This window comes from Oryzias latipes, chromosome 4, assembly GCF_002234675.1.
Source record: "Oryzias latipes chromosome 4, ASM223467v1".
Lineage (NCBI taxonomy): Eukaryota > Metazoa > Chordata > Actinopteri > Beloniformes > Adrianichthyidae > Oryzias > Oryzias latipes.
The window spans coordinates 13,510,381-13,526,656 of NC_019862.2; the positions used below are offsets into that span (position 1 = coordinate 13,510,381).

Here is a 16,276-nt window from a genome sequence, read left to right on the forward strand (position 1 = left end):
TGGTCTCCATCTGTCTGTTCATATTCTTGACTCCTCGCTTCTTGTTGTAGGAACTCCCGTCAATCGTATTCCCATAATGGCCAAACAAGTTCTGGATTTGTACATGCTCTACAAGCTGGTGACAGAGAAGGGCGGCCTGGTGGAGGTCATAAACAAGAAACTGTGGAGGGAGATCACCAAGGGACTCAACCTGCCTACCTCAATCACCAGTGCAGCCTTCACCCTCCGCACACAGTCAGTTCACTCAGTTTGTAATTGTAATAACTCAGTACTTCAGATCAAAAACGTCACCCTGTTGCTTTGTTCGGTTTGGTTTTTAACTACTAGTTTCCACAAAGCTGCTTGGAGCTTGTTTATCAGACAGATCTGTTAACTGCCAATTAACAAAAACTGAAAGTACTTTCGAGTTTCAAAACTTTAATCCTTTAATTCCTGTTCTAGTCAGTGTTTGGAACATGTCAAAATGGTGGAGATCGCACGAAAGCAAACACTTTGTTTTACAGATCAAAAATTAAGCGTTGAAATAGTTTCCTGCATCTGTCTGTAGATTATTTTCATTGCTAGTTGGCATGAAATCAGATTTGTCTTTAAGAGTTTTCCGTTTCAGTTCGATACTGAATTTTACTATTACTTCACTGTTCATTTCAGATACATGAAGTACCTGTACCCATATGAATGTGACAAGAGAGGATTGAGCAACCCCAATGAGCTTCAGGCAGCCATCGACAGCAACCGCCGGGAGGGAAGAAGACAGAGCTTCGGCAGTTCCCTCTTCACATACTCGCCCAATGGGACACCCACTATGCTGTCGTCACCAAAGGTCCACACACCCAGCATGAGCCTGTCAGTGGGCACAAACGGGGCACCACTGACCCCCACCCAGAAGATCAAGAAAGGTGGGAATCATCTGCTGTAGGAGCTTCTGTTTAGAAAGAAAAATCCTGCTTTTAAATTTTTTCTAACAATTTCATTTGGTTATTTTGGGCAAATATGTATATCTGGACATGTCAAGCTGTCCTGCGTGTGATTTAATTTGGTGGAAATCTCTCCATTCATCTTGTTCTGGCCAGAAGAGGAGGGAGGCCAGCCGCTGCCCGGGGTGGGCATGCCTCGTCTGCCGACTGGAGCCTTGGCAGGTCACTCGGTGGCTGCAGCAGCAGCAGCCCAGGCGGCCATGGCAGCTCAGGTGGTGGCTCTGGAGCAACTCAGGGACAAGTTGGAGGCAGGTGAGCCACCAGAGAAGAAGATGGCTCTTCCAGTCGAGGATCACCACCGCCTGCTTCAAAGAGCTTTGCAGCACAACCTGCTAGCCATGACCGCTCAGATACCTATGAACATCCGCATCAACAATCAAGGTACTGCACACACTAATAGTGGGGTCTTAATTCTTTTGACCAATTTGTTCAGAAATGTCCTTTTTTGTTCCATTTTATTTAAATAAGTTCACACTTTTAACTGCTTATTTTTCTAAAAATGACTTTCGGAATTTTTTACAGAGAAAAATTGCCTCTTGTCGATCTAATCATTCAATTTAATGTTGTTGTTTTAAAGTCAGTGTTGACTTTAAAGAAAGACTCAACTGTTGGATCGTGATCAAAGTCCGTTTTTAATTAATATTGATGTTTTTTATCCTGGCCTCGTTTTTTAACTTTTGTTTTGTTGTGGCGGTGACGCCAATCATGCAGCATGACAAGCTCAGGATCAGTTGATTTAACAGGCATTAATGCAACCTCTGGTACCTAGTGCCACTGCCACGTTGCTCAAAGGTTACGTGTTCATAGATTTTATAGGACACCACAGTGAATCCTTAGTAAGGATTCCAATTTAGAATTACTCGTTGTGAATCATTTTTAAGTCATTGATCTGCAAATTATTGAAGAAAATTCTCAATTTGTAAAAAATCTAATCAATTTTTTATTTATTTTGCTTTTTACTCCAAATTGCATTCATCTGTTATTTATTTGTTAAGTGTGCACCTTTGTGGCAGTTAGTATCTCAATACATTCTTGACTAACCACATCTCCTGACAGTGAGGAAGCAACCCAAAGGAGGCCTCTGTGTTGACCTGCTTAGCTTTTAGAGGAGCATGCATGCATGCATGCATGCATACATAGGACATATATGTGCCTGTCTTAGTGGGGATTCCCTTCTTTAGGCAGACTCTTTGATCTTACAGAAAGGTTTCTCGGTTATCGCCTATCAGATTGTACATGCAAACTGTTTCTCAGTAAGTGATAGTACAGGTGACTTCAGAGAAATGGGCATTTTCCAGACAAGGAAATCACTATAATGAAGCTTGTGCTCTTCAAAATGATTTCTCTTCTTCTTTGCTGTTTATGCTTTTTAGAGTAATATATATTGATATTCATTGATTTATCTGCTTTGTCTTCCTGACAGACGGCAGGCAAGACTCGGCTCTGAACCTCACCACAAATGGCACAAGCAGCATCAGCATGTCAGTGGAGCTGAATGGAGTGATGTACACCGGTGAGGACTTATAGCATATTGTGCAGGATATACACTTCATCACTTCTTTCCATCTTCCCACACAATAGGAAAGAAATATAATATGCCTCTAATTTAGGATTTAATCAACCTGATATTTTAATGCAGACATCAACAGCAGGAATAGACCTGCAGCCTTTGAGCTCAGTTGTTGTCTTTACACAACAATGAAGCGAGTTTAAAGAATAAAATTAAAATTAGTTGCCAGATTTCCCAAAGCTTTATTTTTTTGAAGGTAATGTATTTTGGGGGGATTTTACTGTTATTTTAATAGTGGTCTATATCCTATTGTCTATTGAAACCGATTAAAGAAGTGTGTTCTGGTACTGATGTTTCCTGTTTCAAGAAGTGGGGGAAGAGTAAAAACTTTTTTGGAAATTCCAAAGTTTTTGAAAGCACAAGTGAAGAAACTTCATGGTTATCAATGACTGCATGCCCTTTTTTAGTTTACTGTTTACCTAGTACTTTAACTTTTTTAAGGTGGAATTTTAGGTTATTTACTAGGGGTGTAATGATTCATTTTGGCAACAATTTGAATCACATCATAATTAGTGGTTGCTGATACGATTCATAATTAATATTGGTTCGTTTTGAACAATCCGATTCAGTGACCTAAAATTGATCCTGGTCACCTTGAACCAAAAAGATACCTGGGTACTGAACAGTGGAGGTGAGGTTTTTCAGATTCCTTATATTTCTTGCAAGATAATAACGTGTAAATGAAAAGTTTTTACAAACAGACAAGTAAACAAGAATTAATGGCAAATCCATTCACATCTTAGTTTCATAAAGTTCAGCCCACTGTTCTTTTTCCAAATCAAAATAATCCAAAGGGAACATAATTAGAACATTCTAGCACACTGTATGGTTACATCTGTTTGTAAAATTCAAAGTGTTTCTACACACTGGACTGTAGTGATGGCTTGATCATTTCTTTTGTTGTCTTCACAATTTGTCCGCTGTGATTTTTTTTTTAAATGATTTGAAATGGTTTATTTCAAGCAATTAAGTACAAATAATACACAACAGCAATATAATCATCAGTTCTACATTCATACAGTAACTAATCAAACTTAGGATAATTATACATATTAATAAATATTGCTTGAAAGGTTTATATATATAGGTTTTTTATAATAGGTTTTTACGATGAAACAAAAAAAACAAGCAAACTCAAACATCTCATGGTAAAATGTTCTAACTTTATGGAGCGTTTCGGTTTCAAATCTGTGAACTCCACAAGTTTAACCTTACTATTTATTTCTTTCATATTTGTTACTCTATGCTTCTGTTGAGACAAAAACTACAGCTTTACATTGTATTTAGCACATGCAAACAACATAGCAATGTGGGGAGAAAAGCTAAAAATATTATGTAATTTGTGTTGTTTTAGAGCATTTGTGTGAGTAGGAATGAAACTGTCACCTTCTGTTTTACAAGACTTGTTCAATTTTTACGTCTCGTTCTGTCTAGGTGTTCTGTTTGCTCAGGCAGCGGCAGGATCAGCCTCATCCGGCGCTTCCACCGCCTCATCTATCTCCAACAAGCCTGTCAGCAGTCGTGTCGCTCCACAGCAGCAGCAACTTCAGCAGCAGCAACAAATCACACCTACCTCAACCTCCAGCAACCCACTGTCTTAACAAACTCCCAGCCTTTCCACGTTTTTTTGTTGTTTTTATTATTACCATGCTAAGAAAAAGCCAAATAGCAACCTCATTTTTTATAACATCTATGCCAAAAAGAGAAGAACCCTCATCAATACAAAAAGACAAACTAAAATTCTCCTCACTTGAAGTACACTATCTCAGGTTTTCACTCCCAAACTCCTCTCTTTTGTTATTCATCGCCAAAAGGATTCTAAAAGAAAATATCACAACCATGAGCCAGTATATGCTAGACTAACACGTATGCACAACCTGTGAATTATTTATTTCTACATAAGTGTACAGATTATTGGAGAACAAGAGAGAAGGCAACAACTAGGAAGGCTGAAGCATTGTTTACACAACAGTACAGCTACTGACTGACAATGATGTTTTATCCTCTACGAGAGATTTTTTTAACCTTCATTGTCATTATTATTGTTTTTCTTTTTGTTGTGTTTGATCGTTTGAATCTTTAATCCTCTCACTGCAGGACAAAAACTATATATATTTAGAATTATATTAAATGAAAAGAAGTATAAATATCATCTATTTGTAATCAAAAAAAGAGCTTTAAAGGTATGTATTGTTTCTTCAGGGCATATGACAACGCACAGTTGTGACCTCATTTTGCGTAAAATCAGAACCTTATTCCCACGGCAGCCATTTTGGATCTCTGTGTAGGAGAAGCCGTCTGGTGCAGATCTGTGTTCTGGCTGTGTAATGAGATAAATGTCATATCAATGCCACAGGGTCTCTCGTGGATCTGAAGGATCTCTTAAGGATCTTTCAATTAATCACTTTTAATACAGTTTCGCATCCTTGATCCTGACCGGATTCTTGGTGGTGGGCTTTTACACGTTCAATAGTTCGTGCTTGATTTCGAGAGACTGCTTGCGCCCGTTTGTTGACACAAGGCCAGTTCGAGACATATCTCTGCCAATCTTGCCGGTAGTTTGTCACGATAAGTGTTTGCAATGACTCTTTGTAGGAACAAGGTCAGCTCTGCAGGTGATAAAACAAGTCGAAATTGCTTGTTTGGAGTTCTTATCTAATAAAATAACACAAGAAATAACACAAGATGAATCTCAGGTGTCTATTTGCTTTGTACAATGCCTCACTGTTTCCAATGACACTGGAGAAGGCAATTCTTTTCCACCTCGTTTTTTGAGGAACTTTCAGTTTTAGTTTTCTCTCTGGCTTGGCCTTTTTGTCTTAAGATCTCGCATGTTTAAGGAAAATTCTGATCAGAAATGAAGTGATTTCCTGTCCTAAATTTCCTGTGCCGAAATGTCCACTTAGTCCGGAATATTGCGGAGACACGAGGACAATCAGGTGTCAGGGGAAACAATCCGGGCCTTAGGAGAAGTTTGACAGGCATTTCATCTCCTCTCTGACAAGTTGTTGTTTATGTATTATAGATTACAGATGCTTTAAAGTTTAGCTTTGTGTTTTTGTATGATGTAGTGCTTCTTTTGACCCAAGTGCTTCTTAATCTGTGCTGTGATGAGGACCAGGTCTCTTTGAGGCCTGGTATAGCAGAGAATGATCCTCTGATTATGTGGCTGTGGCCTAATTGGGCTTTTTTATAATTAGGCCTGAGAGGTAACCAAAGCTATGGCTGTGTTTGCTTTTGTCTTAGTGTTTGTGCAAAATCTAATTATGATTTATGACATCTGAGGCACCGGGCCTCTTCTAAAGTAGTTGCTTCTCTGCATTTTGAAGATCAATCATTCAGCTTTTTGAACTTTAACCCGGGTTACCTTTGTGGACTGTTAAAGATTGTTACTCACCCCCTGACCCCATAGGCTTCCCAGCCTCATTCCTACCTGCCACACTCAAGAAGTAAATCAGGAAGTGATCGGGGGCTCTGGTCTGAGGCCTGGACACAGCAGGAGATGAACAGAGAGTGAGCAGTACCTCCATCTAATCAGTTTTTACTGTTCTGGTCAAATATCACCATATGGCTGTCATATCTTTGATTTTGGAGCGGCTTCGTTGTGGGAAGTCACCACCAGCTGCTACACAAACACTGGTCACCTTTCAAAAGTGCTCTTAGTCAATAAAGGGGCTTACCGTCAGATTGACATCAGTAAAATGAGCTTAAGGGGGGGTTGAACTCTGCAGCTTCTAGGAACTAACTAGTTTGAGAAGGAAAAAAAATCAGATCTTCCATGGTTTTCAAAATTATATTTAGTCAAAGTTTTTTCTATGAAAACAAGCTGATTTGAAAGGGTAGGTTTAAGAAGCTCAACATCGGAAAGTGCATTTCAGTAGAGCCCACAGAGATGGACATTCACTTTTGTCAGGGATCCTAATTTTTGTGACATTTATTTAGCACTTGTTTTATTAAAAACAAGCTCTGTTCTTGTGATTTTATAGCACTGGGATATATTTTTTTTCAGAGGGGAAAAATACATAAGTGAATTAATTACCCTTGGTAGTATCTCAACAGCTTTTAAATGTACATTTAGTTTTTTTTTGCATGCATAATCTAACTCCAGTTGATTCCAGTGACATTTAATTAGTGAGTAGTAATAGAGGCATTAGTATGCAATGCTTCTCTGCAGATGTACGCGTTTGCCACTAACCTACATGTCCTCTCGGCTCAGTGTAAGCAGATCATGATTATTCTTGATAGAATATTAGTCCTTGTGAGTTGCAGGTGTCATAGTTGCTGCCTGACAATCAAATAGAAACCCTTCAAGAAGGAGGGGGGAGAACCAGAGAAAACCAAATTTAATCAATCAAGATCGAAAGGATCAACATTTCTTCTTTAGATTTGACCCCGTGACCTTTCAGCCCCCAAGGCAACATTCAAACACCTGCCCCCTTTCGGTCGATCCATCTTTATTGTATATGTATTGAGCGCTTCGGGGATATTTGCATTTGAACAGTAGAAGTACTGCAGCACCGCTCGCTCTGTCCATGACAGCGTTTTCAAGGGAGGTTGTCTTGCTTTAAATTGCGTGGTAGCGACAATCAGAAAATTTTATAGCAACACTGTATACCTCTGAACACTCTCAACATCCCAAACCAAGGTCCCTTTGTTCTACCTCAAGGACTAAAGCTTTTGCAGATTGCTTTCCACCTTTAGTTGTATTTATGCAGATAAACTAGTCAGCGTTTGCGGATGCAGGCTGATGGAGACAATGAGCAGAACTGCAACAACCACAGACAATCAGATATCAGGTTAAATGTAGTTGTGCAAAAGAAATGGAAGACTCATTTTAAGCGGTTGGTTATAGCGCCCCTTGGTGGAAGATTTTGTTTTGACGCTCAGTGAAGCCTGTTTTTCCATTGCTGGGCTGGACAAACCTTCAAAAACAGCATTAGATGACCACAAAACACTAATACTACAGAAAACAAACTCAACCTTGAAGACTCAGAAGTTCTTAAAGGCTTTTAAATTAGGAAGGAACACAATAACCACTCATTATGTATCCTCCATTGTCTGTATTTTGGGTGATTTTGATCAGCAGAAATAAGTGCGTCATGTATTTAAACTATGAGTGTATCGCAGTGAAAATGATCAGTCTTTACATGTGGCATAAAACCTGGACTTTTGAGTTTTGAAAAATCATTTTGTTCCTCAACTCCACATAAGTTTGTGTGCATGGAGGGCCTTACAATAGCTTACGAACTGCATAAAACTGTTGCTTTAGTCCACTATCAACATTACCTTTTTGTTTGGAAATGTATTTTAAAGCTTGGCAAACTTTTTCTGGCTGTCATACAGACATTTTTGTCCTAAAGTCAAATTTCATGATTCAACATCACTACAAATCCAGTCTCTTCTGACTGGTTTGCTTTCTCTTTGTCATATCATGACATAGTAACATCAAAAACCCTTGAAATGTTGCTGCTTTTACCCTCACCAGAGCTGTAGATAACATAACATGTGGAAGTCTGGTTTGGACCGGGCACCTTGCTCTCACTCCTGTTCCCACATGTTGCCGGCATGGACATTCAACCGGAACGTTGACAGGTTGAGTTGCATGTGGGTTCTGGATTGACCACTGACTTGACCTTCGTCTGGTGGCCTGTGAGCAGGGAAAAGGACTATCAAAAAAAGTCAAGATGCCTTCTGCTGTGACAATTGTATGAATTAACCTGTATTATTCAGATTCATTACTTAGATTATTTCTGGAATGTGGCTATTAAGGGCAATGGATTATATTATGTATATTGTTTTTGCTATTTCTTTGCTTTGTTGGCATCTTTTAGCAACTGAGGCACAGAGAGATTACTTCTAGAGCAGATTTATGAACAGAGCGATAATGATGACAATGTGATTATTTTAGGGAAGTATATGATATCCGTGTGTGTGTGTTTGCGCTTGTGTGCATGTGTGTGTGTGTGTGTGTGGGTGAGTGAATTTGTCTGCATGTGTGAGCTTTAGATGTCTGTGTGTATCAGAACGGAAACAAGGTGTCTGTTGTGTCTTACAACTTCTCAGGAAAATCTACTTCTACCTCCAATTTGATGCATTTAACCCAGTGAGGGCTCAAGTTACTGTTCAGCAAGGGTATAAGGTTGAGCACCATTGCCGGAGATGGACTTTAGGATATTTTGTTCCCCTCTTTTTATTTCTGCTGTTCAGGTATTTGAGCAAAAGCAACAGTGAACCTCTAGCTCAACAGCTAACTACTACTAATAGTACTACAAAAAGTACTGCTTTATGTACCACTGTTTTGTGCGGCAAGTCTGTTTTCAAGTTTTTCCGTCTGCTCTCTTAATGTGTGCTTTTTCTGAAAATGATTACATTTTTTTCGATGAATGGGATCTTTCCCGGTAACCACAACAGCAGTGAAGTGGCAGCGGGCAATGCAACTGTTTGTTTTATTTTATTTTTCTGTGTTGTTTTTATGACGAGTGAAGAGGTCTTCACCTTTTCTGTATTCTAGATTCTTGCCTATATACTCAATATGTGTTTGTGTGAATACTTTTATTTTGAATCTGAAGTTAATAAAATATCATCTTTCTTAAATGTCAACAAAGCTCTGAATGTCATTTATTGTTCCATATAATAAAACTTTATTGGCTAAAGGTTAGTACCATTATTTGATGCCATATTTATTGCACCGTCAAGAAACTTTTCACTTATGTTTTAAAACATTTTGATGGTTTTTATTCAAAGTTCTATTTAAATAAAATGTATGTTATTTGTTATTACGGCATGGTAAAATTATATTTCTAGAATTTAATATACAAAATTGTATATTTAAAACCACGTTTCTCATTTTGACCTAGATCTTGCCCAGACATGGAAAAACACAGGAACGTGACTTCATGTTTACGTTAGATGAAAGCACCTCCCACCCAATCTGTTAGTTTCAGTGAACCAAACGTACCCCTGTCGATTCGAACCTTATCGGTCAGAGCCAGTGCAATTCATTGATTCCAGAACACGCGCGCACGAGCGGGGCGGGCTTACAGCGAACGAACGCTACGTGTTTGGCGCCGAAGGGAAATGATTTGTCCGATCTAGATAATCCAGCGCCATAGTTTTCATTTCGATGACTGCAAGTGGCATTTTAAAGATTCAAAATGAAACTTAGATCTCAGAAAACGACAACACCTTATTCTGGGAAGCAAAGGAAAAGTCGTAGACGTTCTACTAGTGGAGAAACGCCGAGTCGAACTACTAGTTCAACTAGTATTTCTTCGGTTTCCGAAAGTCCCCTTCAGGTCGAGGTAAGGCATGATGATGTTTTACCGTAATCCCTTTGTTTATACTTTACACAATCTTAGTAGAACTGCTAGGTAATTTGAGTTTTGTAAATTACTGACTGACCATTTCAAACTTGGATGATACACAGGTATGTAGCTAGCCGTCTCGTGCAAATAGCTTTGTTGCTAACAAACGCTAACATGCTGTGGTGCTGCTGTGGTGTAACAACAGCTTCACCCAACCTAATTTATTGTCTCTGCAATGTTTTAAAAACACAAGTTTTATATTAATATCATTATTTCAAGATGTATATGTTACTAATTGTTTTCTAAAACGTAGGAAAAGGTAACACCAAGCCTAAGCTAACAACCGGAAACAACAATTCAATTCGAACTTTATTTATAAAGCACTTTTCCAACAACAGCAGCACAAAAATGTTTCACAGATTTTTACTATATTAGTGCCATCTATATACACCTTACACAAGGGTAATACATAAAAATTACGTTTAATCAACTGTATTTACAGGTATGCTGTGCATCCCTACTTGTCAGGATATACCTATTTTCCCATGGTTTGTCTATCAACACCATGTACCAGCTTAAAGGTTTTTATTTTTAAAAAAGGAACCATGCAGGCATTTGTTTCCTTACAAGTTAATGCTGACCTTCTCTTTGCTACAAAATCTTTAAATCCCAACATTCCATGGTCCCCAACTTGGTGACGTGCTTTCAGGAGATTTGCTGCTTTGAAGGATTGATGCAGCTCTAGAGGATTAAAGCTGTTTGTGTGTGAGAGGTGGTCCCGCTCATGTAGGTCACCAGGACACACGGACTGTTTAGACTACCACAGCCGAGGGTCTCTTTACAGTGTGGGTTGTTGTGTATGATCATTTTGCATGACGATATCCTTCATGAGACCTTAAAAGGCCTCTGACCTTTTCATCCTACTTGTAGTTTTAACTTTCATTTGGATTCTGTCATTTTCTTCCTGAATAGGACAAAGAGACCTCGGATAACCACTCCGACAATGAAGTTCCCACAATGAGGAGGCGCCAGCTGCCCCGCGGCCGTGCGAGAAAGAGGGCAATTCCTGTTGATGACAGAGAGTCGGGTAGATTTTCACCCACATGTTTTACAAGCAAAGTCATGTTTCTGTTATTTCTTGAGGTTAAAAAATATCTGACTTTTGTTTTGTTTTTTATGTATACCGATTTGAACCTAAAGATGCACCATAAATACAGAAACTTTTAAGCTCATACCGAAATAGTTAACAGTAACTTTATTCAGATAGTAACTATATCAAAAGCCATAGCTGTTCCTTAAATCTAAGTTGTCTGCTGTTCTTCCTTTTGAGGGTGTTTTTCTGAGTGAATTTTGTTTTGTTTTGGATAAGAAACAAGAAGTAGAGCTTCCTAATTTGGCTGTGCACTTTAGAGCGGCAATTTGACTTCCTTCTGTGAAGATGGTTTTGACAGTCTCCTCGTGAAATACTGTGTCCACATTACTAACACAAAAAAAACGTAAAAAGCAGCAAAACATCTGCTTAAAGAGCAGCTAAAGCTGCTAGCTCTGTCATAGCTTAAAACTGACATTATCTGGTGGAACTGCACCAAATTGGTGGACATAGTTTTAAAATTTACTAAGGAAACTTTGGCAGAACATATAGCACCAGACGCAGATTGATGCAGATTTTGCTCATCTAAAAGGTGGACGTTTACTTCCTCTTTTGTTGCGTGCAAATGTGATCTATTAGTAGATATGTCATCAAAGACACTTAACAAAAACAGTAACTATTTCTTAATTGTGTTGTTTTTAAACATTTTCATTCTTTATGGTCTAGATTTGGCGTTCAAGACTCCACTGAGACCCATTCTGCGCCAAGAACACGTTTTGTCAGAGATGGACGCGTCGTCTTCTCTGAACTCTACAGCCAGAAACATTTACTCCCCCATCATGCGTTTCCTGACACCCAGTAAAGAAAGTGAGTCCAATTCCTGTCCTTGTAATCCTAATAATAATCACAGTCAAGATTGAGATTGTTATTTTGAAAAAGTATTTTTTCTTTTTTTTTTTTTGTGCACAGAATATTTTTGCTTTTAGCCCAATCCAATAACTAAACCAGAAAAGGGAAGCCTTTTTATGACTCGACTTTTATGGCTCACACTATTCTTTGATTTTTTGATTACATGGATGAGTTCATTTAGTTTTGAACATCGAAGACATGTAAAGCTTCCTAATGGAGAATAAAGTAAACTGACTGCAACTTTTATTTTTGTGCTTTTTTTTTTGGTTGATTTAAGGGAGTTTAAAATCAGTATGTGTGTTTGTTTTTTTTACCCCTCATCCTCATTCCTAATTCTCAAGAAGTATTCTTCTTGTGCTTATTTGGTTTTTTTTTTCTTTTTATGGGGCAAAATATTGCAGAATTTATTTTTTATTCAACTGTAGTATTAAATAAGAATATTTTGAGTTGGAAATGGTTGTCTTGATTCATAAATACTTTCTTTCTTATATATTTTACTTGTATAAATTTTGATTTGTTGCTTCTTAACTTTTTTTTTTGTTCAGATTTAAAGTGTCCAGAAAAAGCAAACAGTTTACTGATGAGCCCAGAACAAGGTGTGTTTGGTTACGGGTCCATTGACCTCCTGGCAGAGGACGAGGACGATGTCTTTAATCCGTACGTTTGATTCTTACTAGGGGTGTGATGGTGGGTTAAGATCAGTCTCATCCCTTCTGCATAACTCTTTTCACTTCAAAACCATGGTTCTTCTGTCTTTTAGAGTTTTAGCACAAAGACAGGGGTGGGACAAAAATCTGGAACCAAAATGTTAAAATCTTGTAACTGAAAATGATAAATTCTCTGCTTTTTTTAATATTACAAAGGAATGATGGTTTAATCTGATCATCATGCATGTGTTCTATATGTTAACTATGATATAGGACTCCTAAAGGAAAATGTTTGTTTTTCTTTTCCTGTAATCATATGCATCACCATAGTTTTTGTTTTTTTGATAGATTTATTTGTGTTTGTGTAGGTTAACCTTCATCAAGAACATTCCCTCACAGTCGGAACATTCCCGTCCTAGTCTCAGAGACATTCCTCCAAAGACCAGGAGCACTCCAGAGGCCACGCTGGTGGTGGATCTGGTTGGTTACGTCTTTATCCACCTCCTTTTCATTGCATGCACTCAGCAACCCGGGAACATGAATGTCATAGGGTCAAGTCATGGCAAACCTTACTTCACATATAGATATCAGTTGTGACAAATATACATTTTAAGAACAAAGGATGAATCATTAAAGGAAGAATCCCAAACATTTGACAGTTCTGAGTCCTGTGTAGTACAACTGCAGCATTAATAATAGCTGATTTTCAAACACCGGCCAAAAGTCAAAACTTTGGAATTAATGATACTGAATCATGAAGACTGTGACTGTTGAGCATCTGTGGAGAAACGTTGCTGCGTCAGCAGCAACATCTGCTGTACCTCTGTTTGTGTTTGTGTGTGTCTAGTCTTGGCCCGGTCCAAAGCACTTTGAGCCAAACTCACTTCAGCCGTCTGCTAATGTTTCCTGTTGTTGCTGTTGTTAAATGAGTCTCCATCAGAGTAACAAACTGCTCTTTTTGGCTTGTTTTCAAACAGCTAAGACTTTCACAGCTGCATATCTTGAATCTGTACTACCCTCATTAAAAAGAAAATCTTTTATTTGCAGCACAAATGCTCATCTAATATGGGGCTAAATAAAGAAAGACTGAATGGTTGTGTATTCTAGGAGGAGACCCTGATGTTCAGCTCTCTTAATGTGATGGAAGAAGCAGATTATACCTTCTACACGTCCTTCCAGGATCATCAGTACAAGGTGATTTCACACTACAGGCTGCCCCCCAGAAGTCAGTCAATTATATTTTGTTGTTTTAGTTTCTTCCATAATTCATTCAGTGCAGTTGTTTTATGTTTTAAGTCAGGGAAAGGTGTTTTTGTCATTTTGATAAATGATGTCTAAATTGACCTTTTTGGAAAGGTTACACTGTTTTAATAGAGCACCATATCAATAAAAAGCTGCAGAAGTTTAAACATGATTTCAGTTTCTGCCTTTTTCCAACAGGCGTACATGATTTTGCGACCACATGTCAGAGAGTTTTTGCAGGCTATGGCCAAAATTTATGAGGTATGATTGTATTTCTATTTTACTCTTGACATTTAATTAGAAATTATTTTTTTTAATGTCAATTTAGCTACAGTTGCCTGTTTTGTGTTTTTCCCTGCAGCTGTTTGTATACACTTGTGCAAAAAAAGAATATGCTGAGAAGATCCTGGAGATCTTTGATCCTCAGAAAAAGCTGTTCCGGTATGTCTGCCTTTTGACGTTTCTACTTTCACTTTTCCTATTTGTAAGAGCAGAGATTTTGGGGTGTTTAAAATCTTTTTCGGTTGCAGACACCGTCTCTATCAGGACGATTGCGCCTGCGTTCTTGGACACTACATCAAAGATCTCAGCATTCTTGGAAGAGACCTTACAAAGACGGTGGTTCTGGACAATGCTCCCCACACTTATCCTTACCATGTAGGCAAAAGTGTTTTTTTAATTAATAAATAATCAACTTTTATGGTTTTATTTTGGCACTTGTTCGTAAATCTGCTGTTTTTGAGATGGTGATGTAGAGGTGGTTCATGCATTATGTCTGGTGGTTCTGCAGCTTATGAACACGATACCCATAAAGAGCTGGTCTGGAGAGGCTGAGGACAGAGAGCTGCAGAAGCTCATCCCTTACATGGAGAAACTGGTTGCAGCTGTGAGTAGTTTAACCTTCTTAACTTTTTAGATTTGAGAGTTTGCACCACAAAAACAATAATTCTCTTAAATAAAAAAAACTGTTTTTTTTGTCTCAACTAGCAGAATAAAACTGTCTGAAGGAGATTAACAGAAAACAGTTTTAACAAACCAAGATATTGGGTCGTTTTACACCCCCCAGTGGTTGTCATGAGGTACTACAAGTCAAATTGTGAATTAAACAAAAACGTTGTAGTTTTTACCTTTTAAATGTATTTGTTTGTACAGAAATTCAAATTATAATTCAACTAACCCATTGATGCTGTGTATTTGATAATTTTATTGAACTGTTTTCTTGCACTATTAGCATATGGATAAGATTACTGAGTATTAAGATTTTAAGGAAGACTAATGCTGCACCGAACAATGTTATTCGATTGTAAATTATGCATTTTCTCTGCCAAAAAAAGTTAGTTACTACAAATGATAGTAATTTGCCCTTTAAAAGTTATTTTTGCATTTCAGACAAAGGAAATAATTTTTTTTATTTATGTATTTTTTGCTGTGAAGGTATGTTCATAGCATCTTGTTGAGTTGATCCAGCTGTGTGGCTGTAAATGGAACAGCTGGTTATCTGCAGCAGCATCTGGCTTCTGTCCCCCCTCCCCCCAGTTTGGGAACCAGGTCTAAACGCCTCCTGCTGTATTTCTTTTAGGATAACTTCCAGGAGGTACTAAAGAAAAGGAAGGATCACTTCCACAGGCTGCTGTCAGAAGACTGACCGGACTCCAGGCCCTCAGGACGACTCCATGGGACTTTCTCAGCTCATGATTGCTTTGATTTTGCTGTGACTAAAAAGCCAAAATAATTCTGTCTGGAAAGGACCTGGCCTTCTTCTCCTCGCCTATTGTCGACCGTGCTGCTGAATGCTCATCACTTGAACCTGCCTTCCCACCAGGACTCATTCCACAGGAAGAAAACCTGTATATAAATATATATTTTTTAAAACTTGAAGCTTATTGGTTATAGTTATTTTTTATTTATTCATTATGTGTCCAAATGAATTTTGGTATGTTTATTTTCAGACAATATTTTTGTGCAATAAATAAAATCTAATGAGTGTTTTAGTCAAATTTCTTCTTCTTCTTTTGGTGCAGAAACTGCACTTTCTCTCTCTATATATTTATATCCTCCTGACTGCCAGAGGACAAACAATTTGTCCAGTCAAATGTTTTTAAACCTTTCAAAAACTACACTCCCCCCCCCCCCCACTCCTTCACATATTTTATTGAAAAGCTCCAAATGTCCTCTGTCGATGCAAAATTCAAATGTATGCAGTGGTTGGGGAACATTCAGGTTTAAGAATGTTCACAGAGGAGACATTTCCAATGCTGGCAGCCAGGATGACAATGCTGGACATGCAGATGGAATATATATAAAACCAAATAAATGTGTTTAAATACACCCAAAACATCTACATGTTTGGGATCAACTTGTCGGAAAATCTTCACTATTTAATATTTATAGGAAGTAAACATGTATAAAGCTGTAGGTTGAACAAAAATCCAGTTGAGACTGTCTTCGAAACAGGTGGAATCTCCTGAATGAGTCCGTGTTTGAGGGCCTGACAGCTGAAGATGTTTGCGTAAAAGTCCCTGCGCAGTAAACAGCCTCGG

At 38.2% G+C, this 16,276-nt stretch overlaps 2 protein-coding genes across 3 annotated transcripts in view; both read left to right on the top strand.

The window, feature by feature from the left end:
- Positions 1-9,148, top strand: part of arid3a (AT-rich interaction domain 3A) — a 44,591-nt gene extending 35,443 nt beyond the window's left edge. Inside the window, exons 5-9 of one of the 2 annotated variants that reach the window (XM_004067978.4) lie at positions 51-234; positions 649-896; positions 1,071-1,355; positions 2,398-2,487; positions 3,979-9,148. In XM_004067978.4, coding sequence (XP_004068026.1) covers positions 51-234; positions 649-896; positions 1,071-1,355; positions 2,398-2,487; positions 3,979-4,145 — 974 coding nt within the window. In that variant the 3' untranslated portion in view covers positions 4,146-9,148. The remainder of the gene's footprint in view (positions 1-50; positions 235-648; positions 897-1,070; positions 1,356-2,397; positions 2,488-3,978) is intronic. The other variant, XM_011474014.3, reaches the window with a different exon arrangement.
- Positions 9,149-9,522: 374 nt separating this feature from the next.
- Positions 9,523-15,721, top strand: LOC101165797 (CTD small phosphatase-like protein 2-B). The gene is made up of 11 exons (XM_004067910.4): positions 9,523-9,845; positions 10,821-10,935; positions 11,665-11,805; positions 12,393-12,504; positions 12,863-12,974; positions 13,602-13,688; positions 13,935-13,997; positions 14,098-14,177; positions 14,267-14,393; positions 14,527-14,622; positions 15,316-15,721. The coding sequence occupies exons 1-11, from the start codon at positions 9,699-9,701 to the stop codon at positions 15,379-15,381; spliced, it is 1,146 nt and encodes a 381-aa protein (XP_004067958.1). The 5' UTR covers positions 9,523-9,698; the 3' UTR covers positions 15,382-15,721.
- The last annotated feature ends 555 nt before the right edge of the window (positions 15,722-16,276 follow it).

Bases quoted from the DNA above. Each gene is read 5' to 3' on its own strand.
- LOC101165797 (XM_004067910.4), top strand. From the start codon at position 9,699: ATGAAACTTAGATCTCAGAAAACGACAACACCTTATTCTGGGAAGCAA. The intron at 14,178-14,266 runs GTATGTCTGCCT...TTTCGGTTGCAG, and splicing joins CCTCAGAAAAAGCTGTTCCG to ACACCGTCTCTATCAGGACG. The intron at 14,394-14,526 runs GTAGGCAAAAGT...GTGGTTCTGCAG, and splicing joins CCCACACTTATCCTTACCAT to CTTATGAACACGATACCCAT.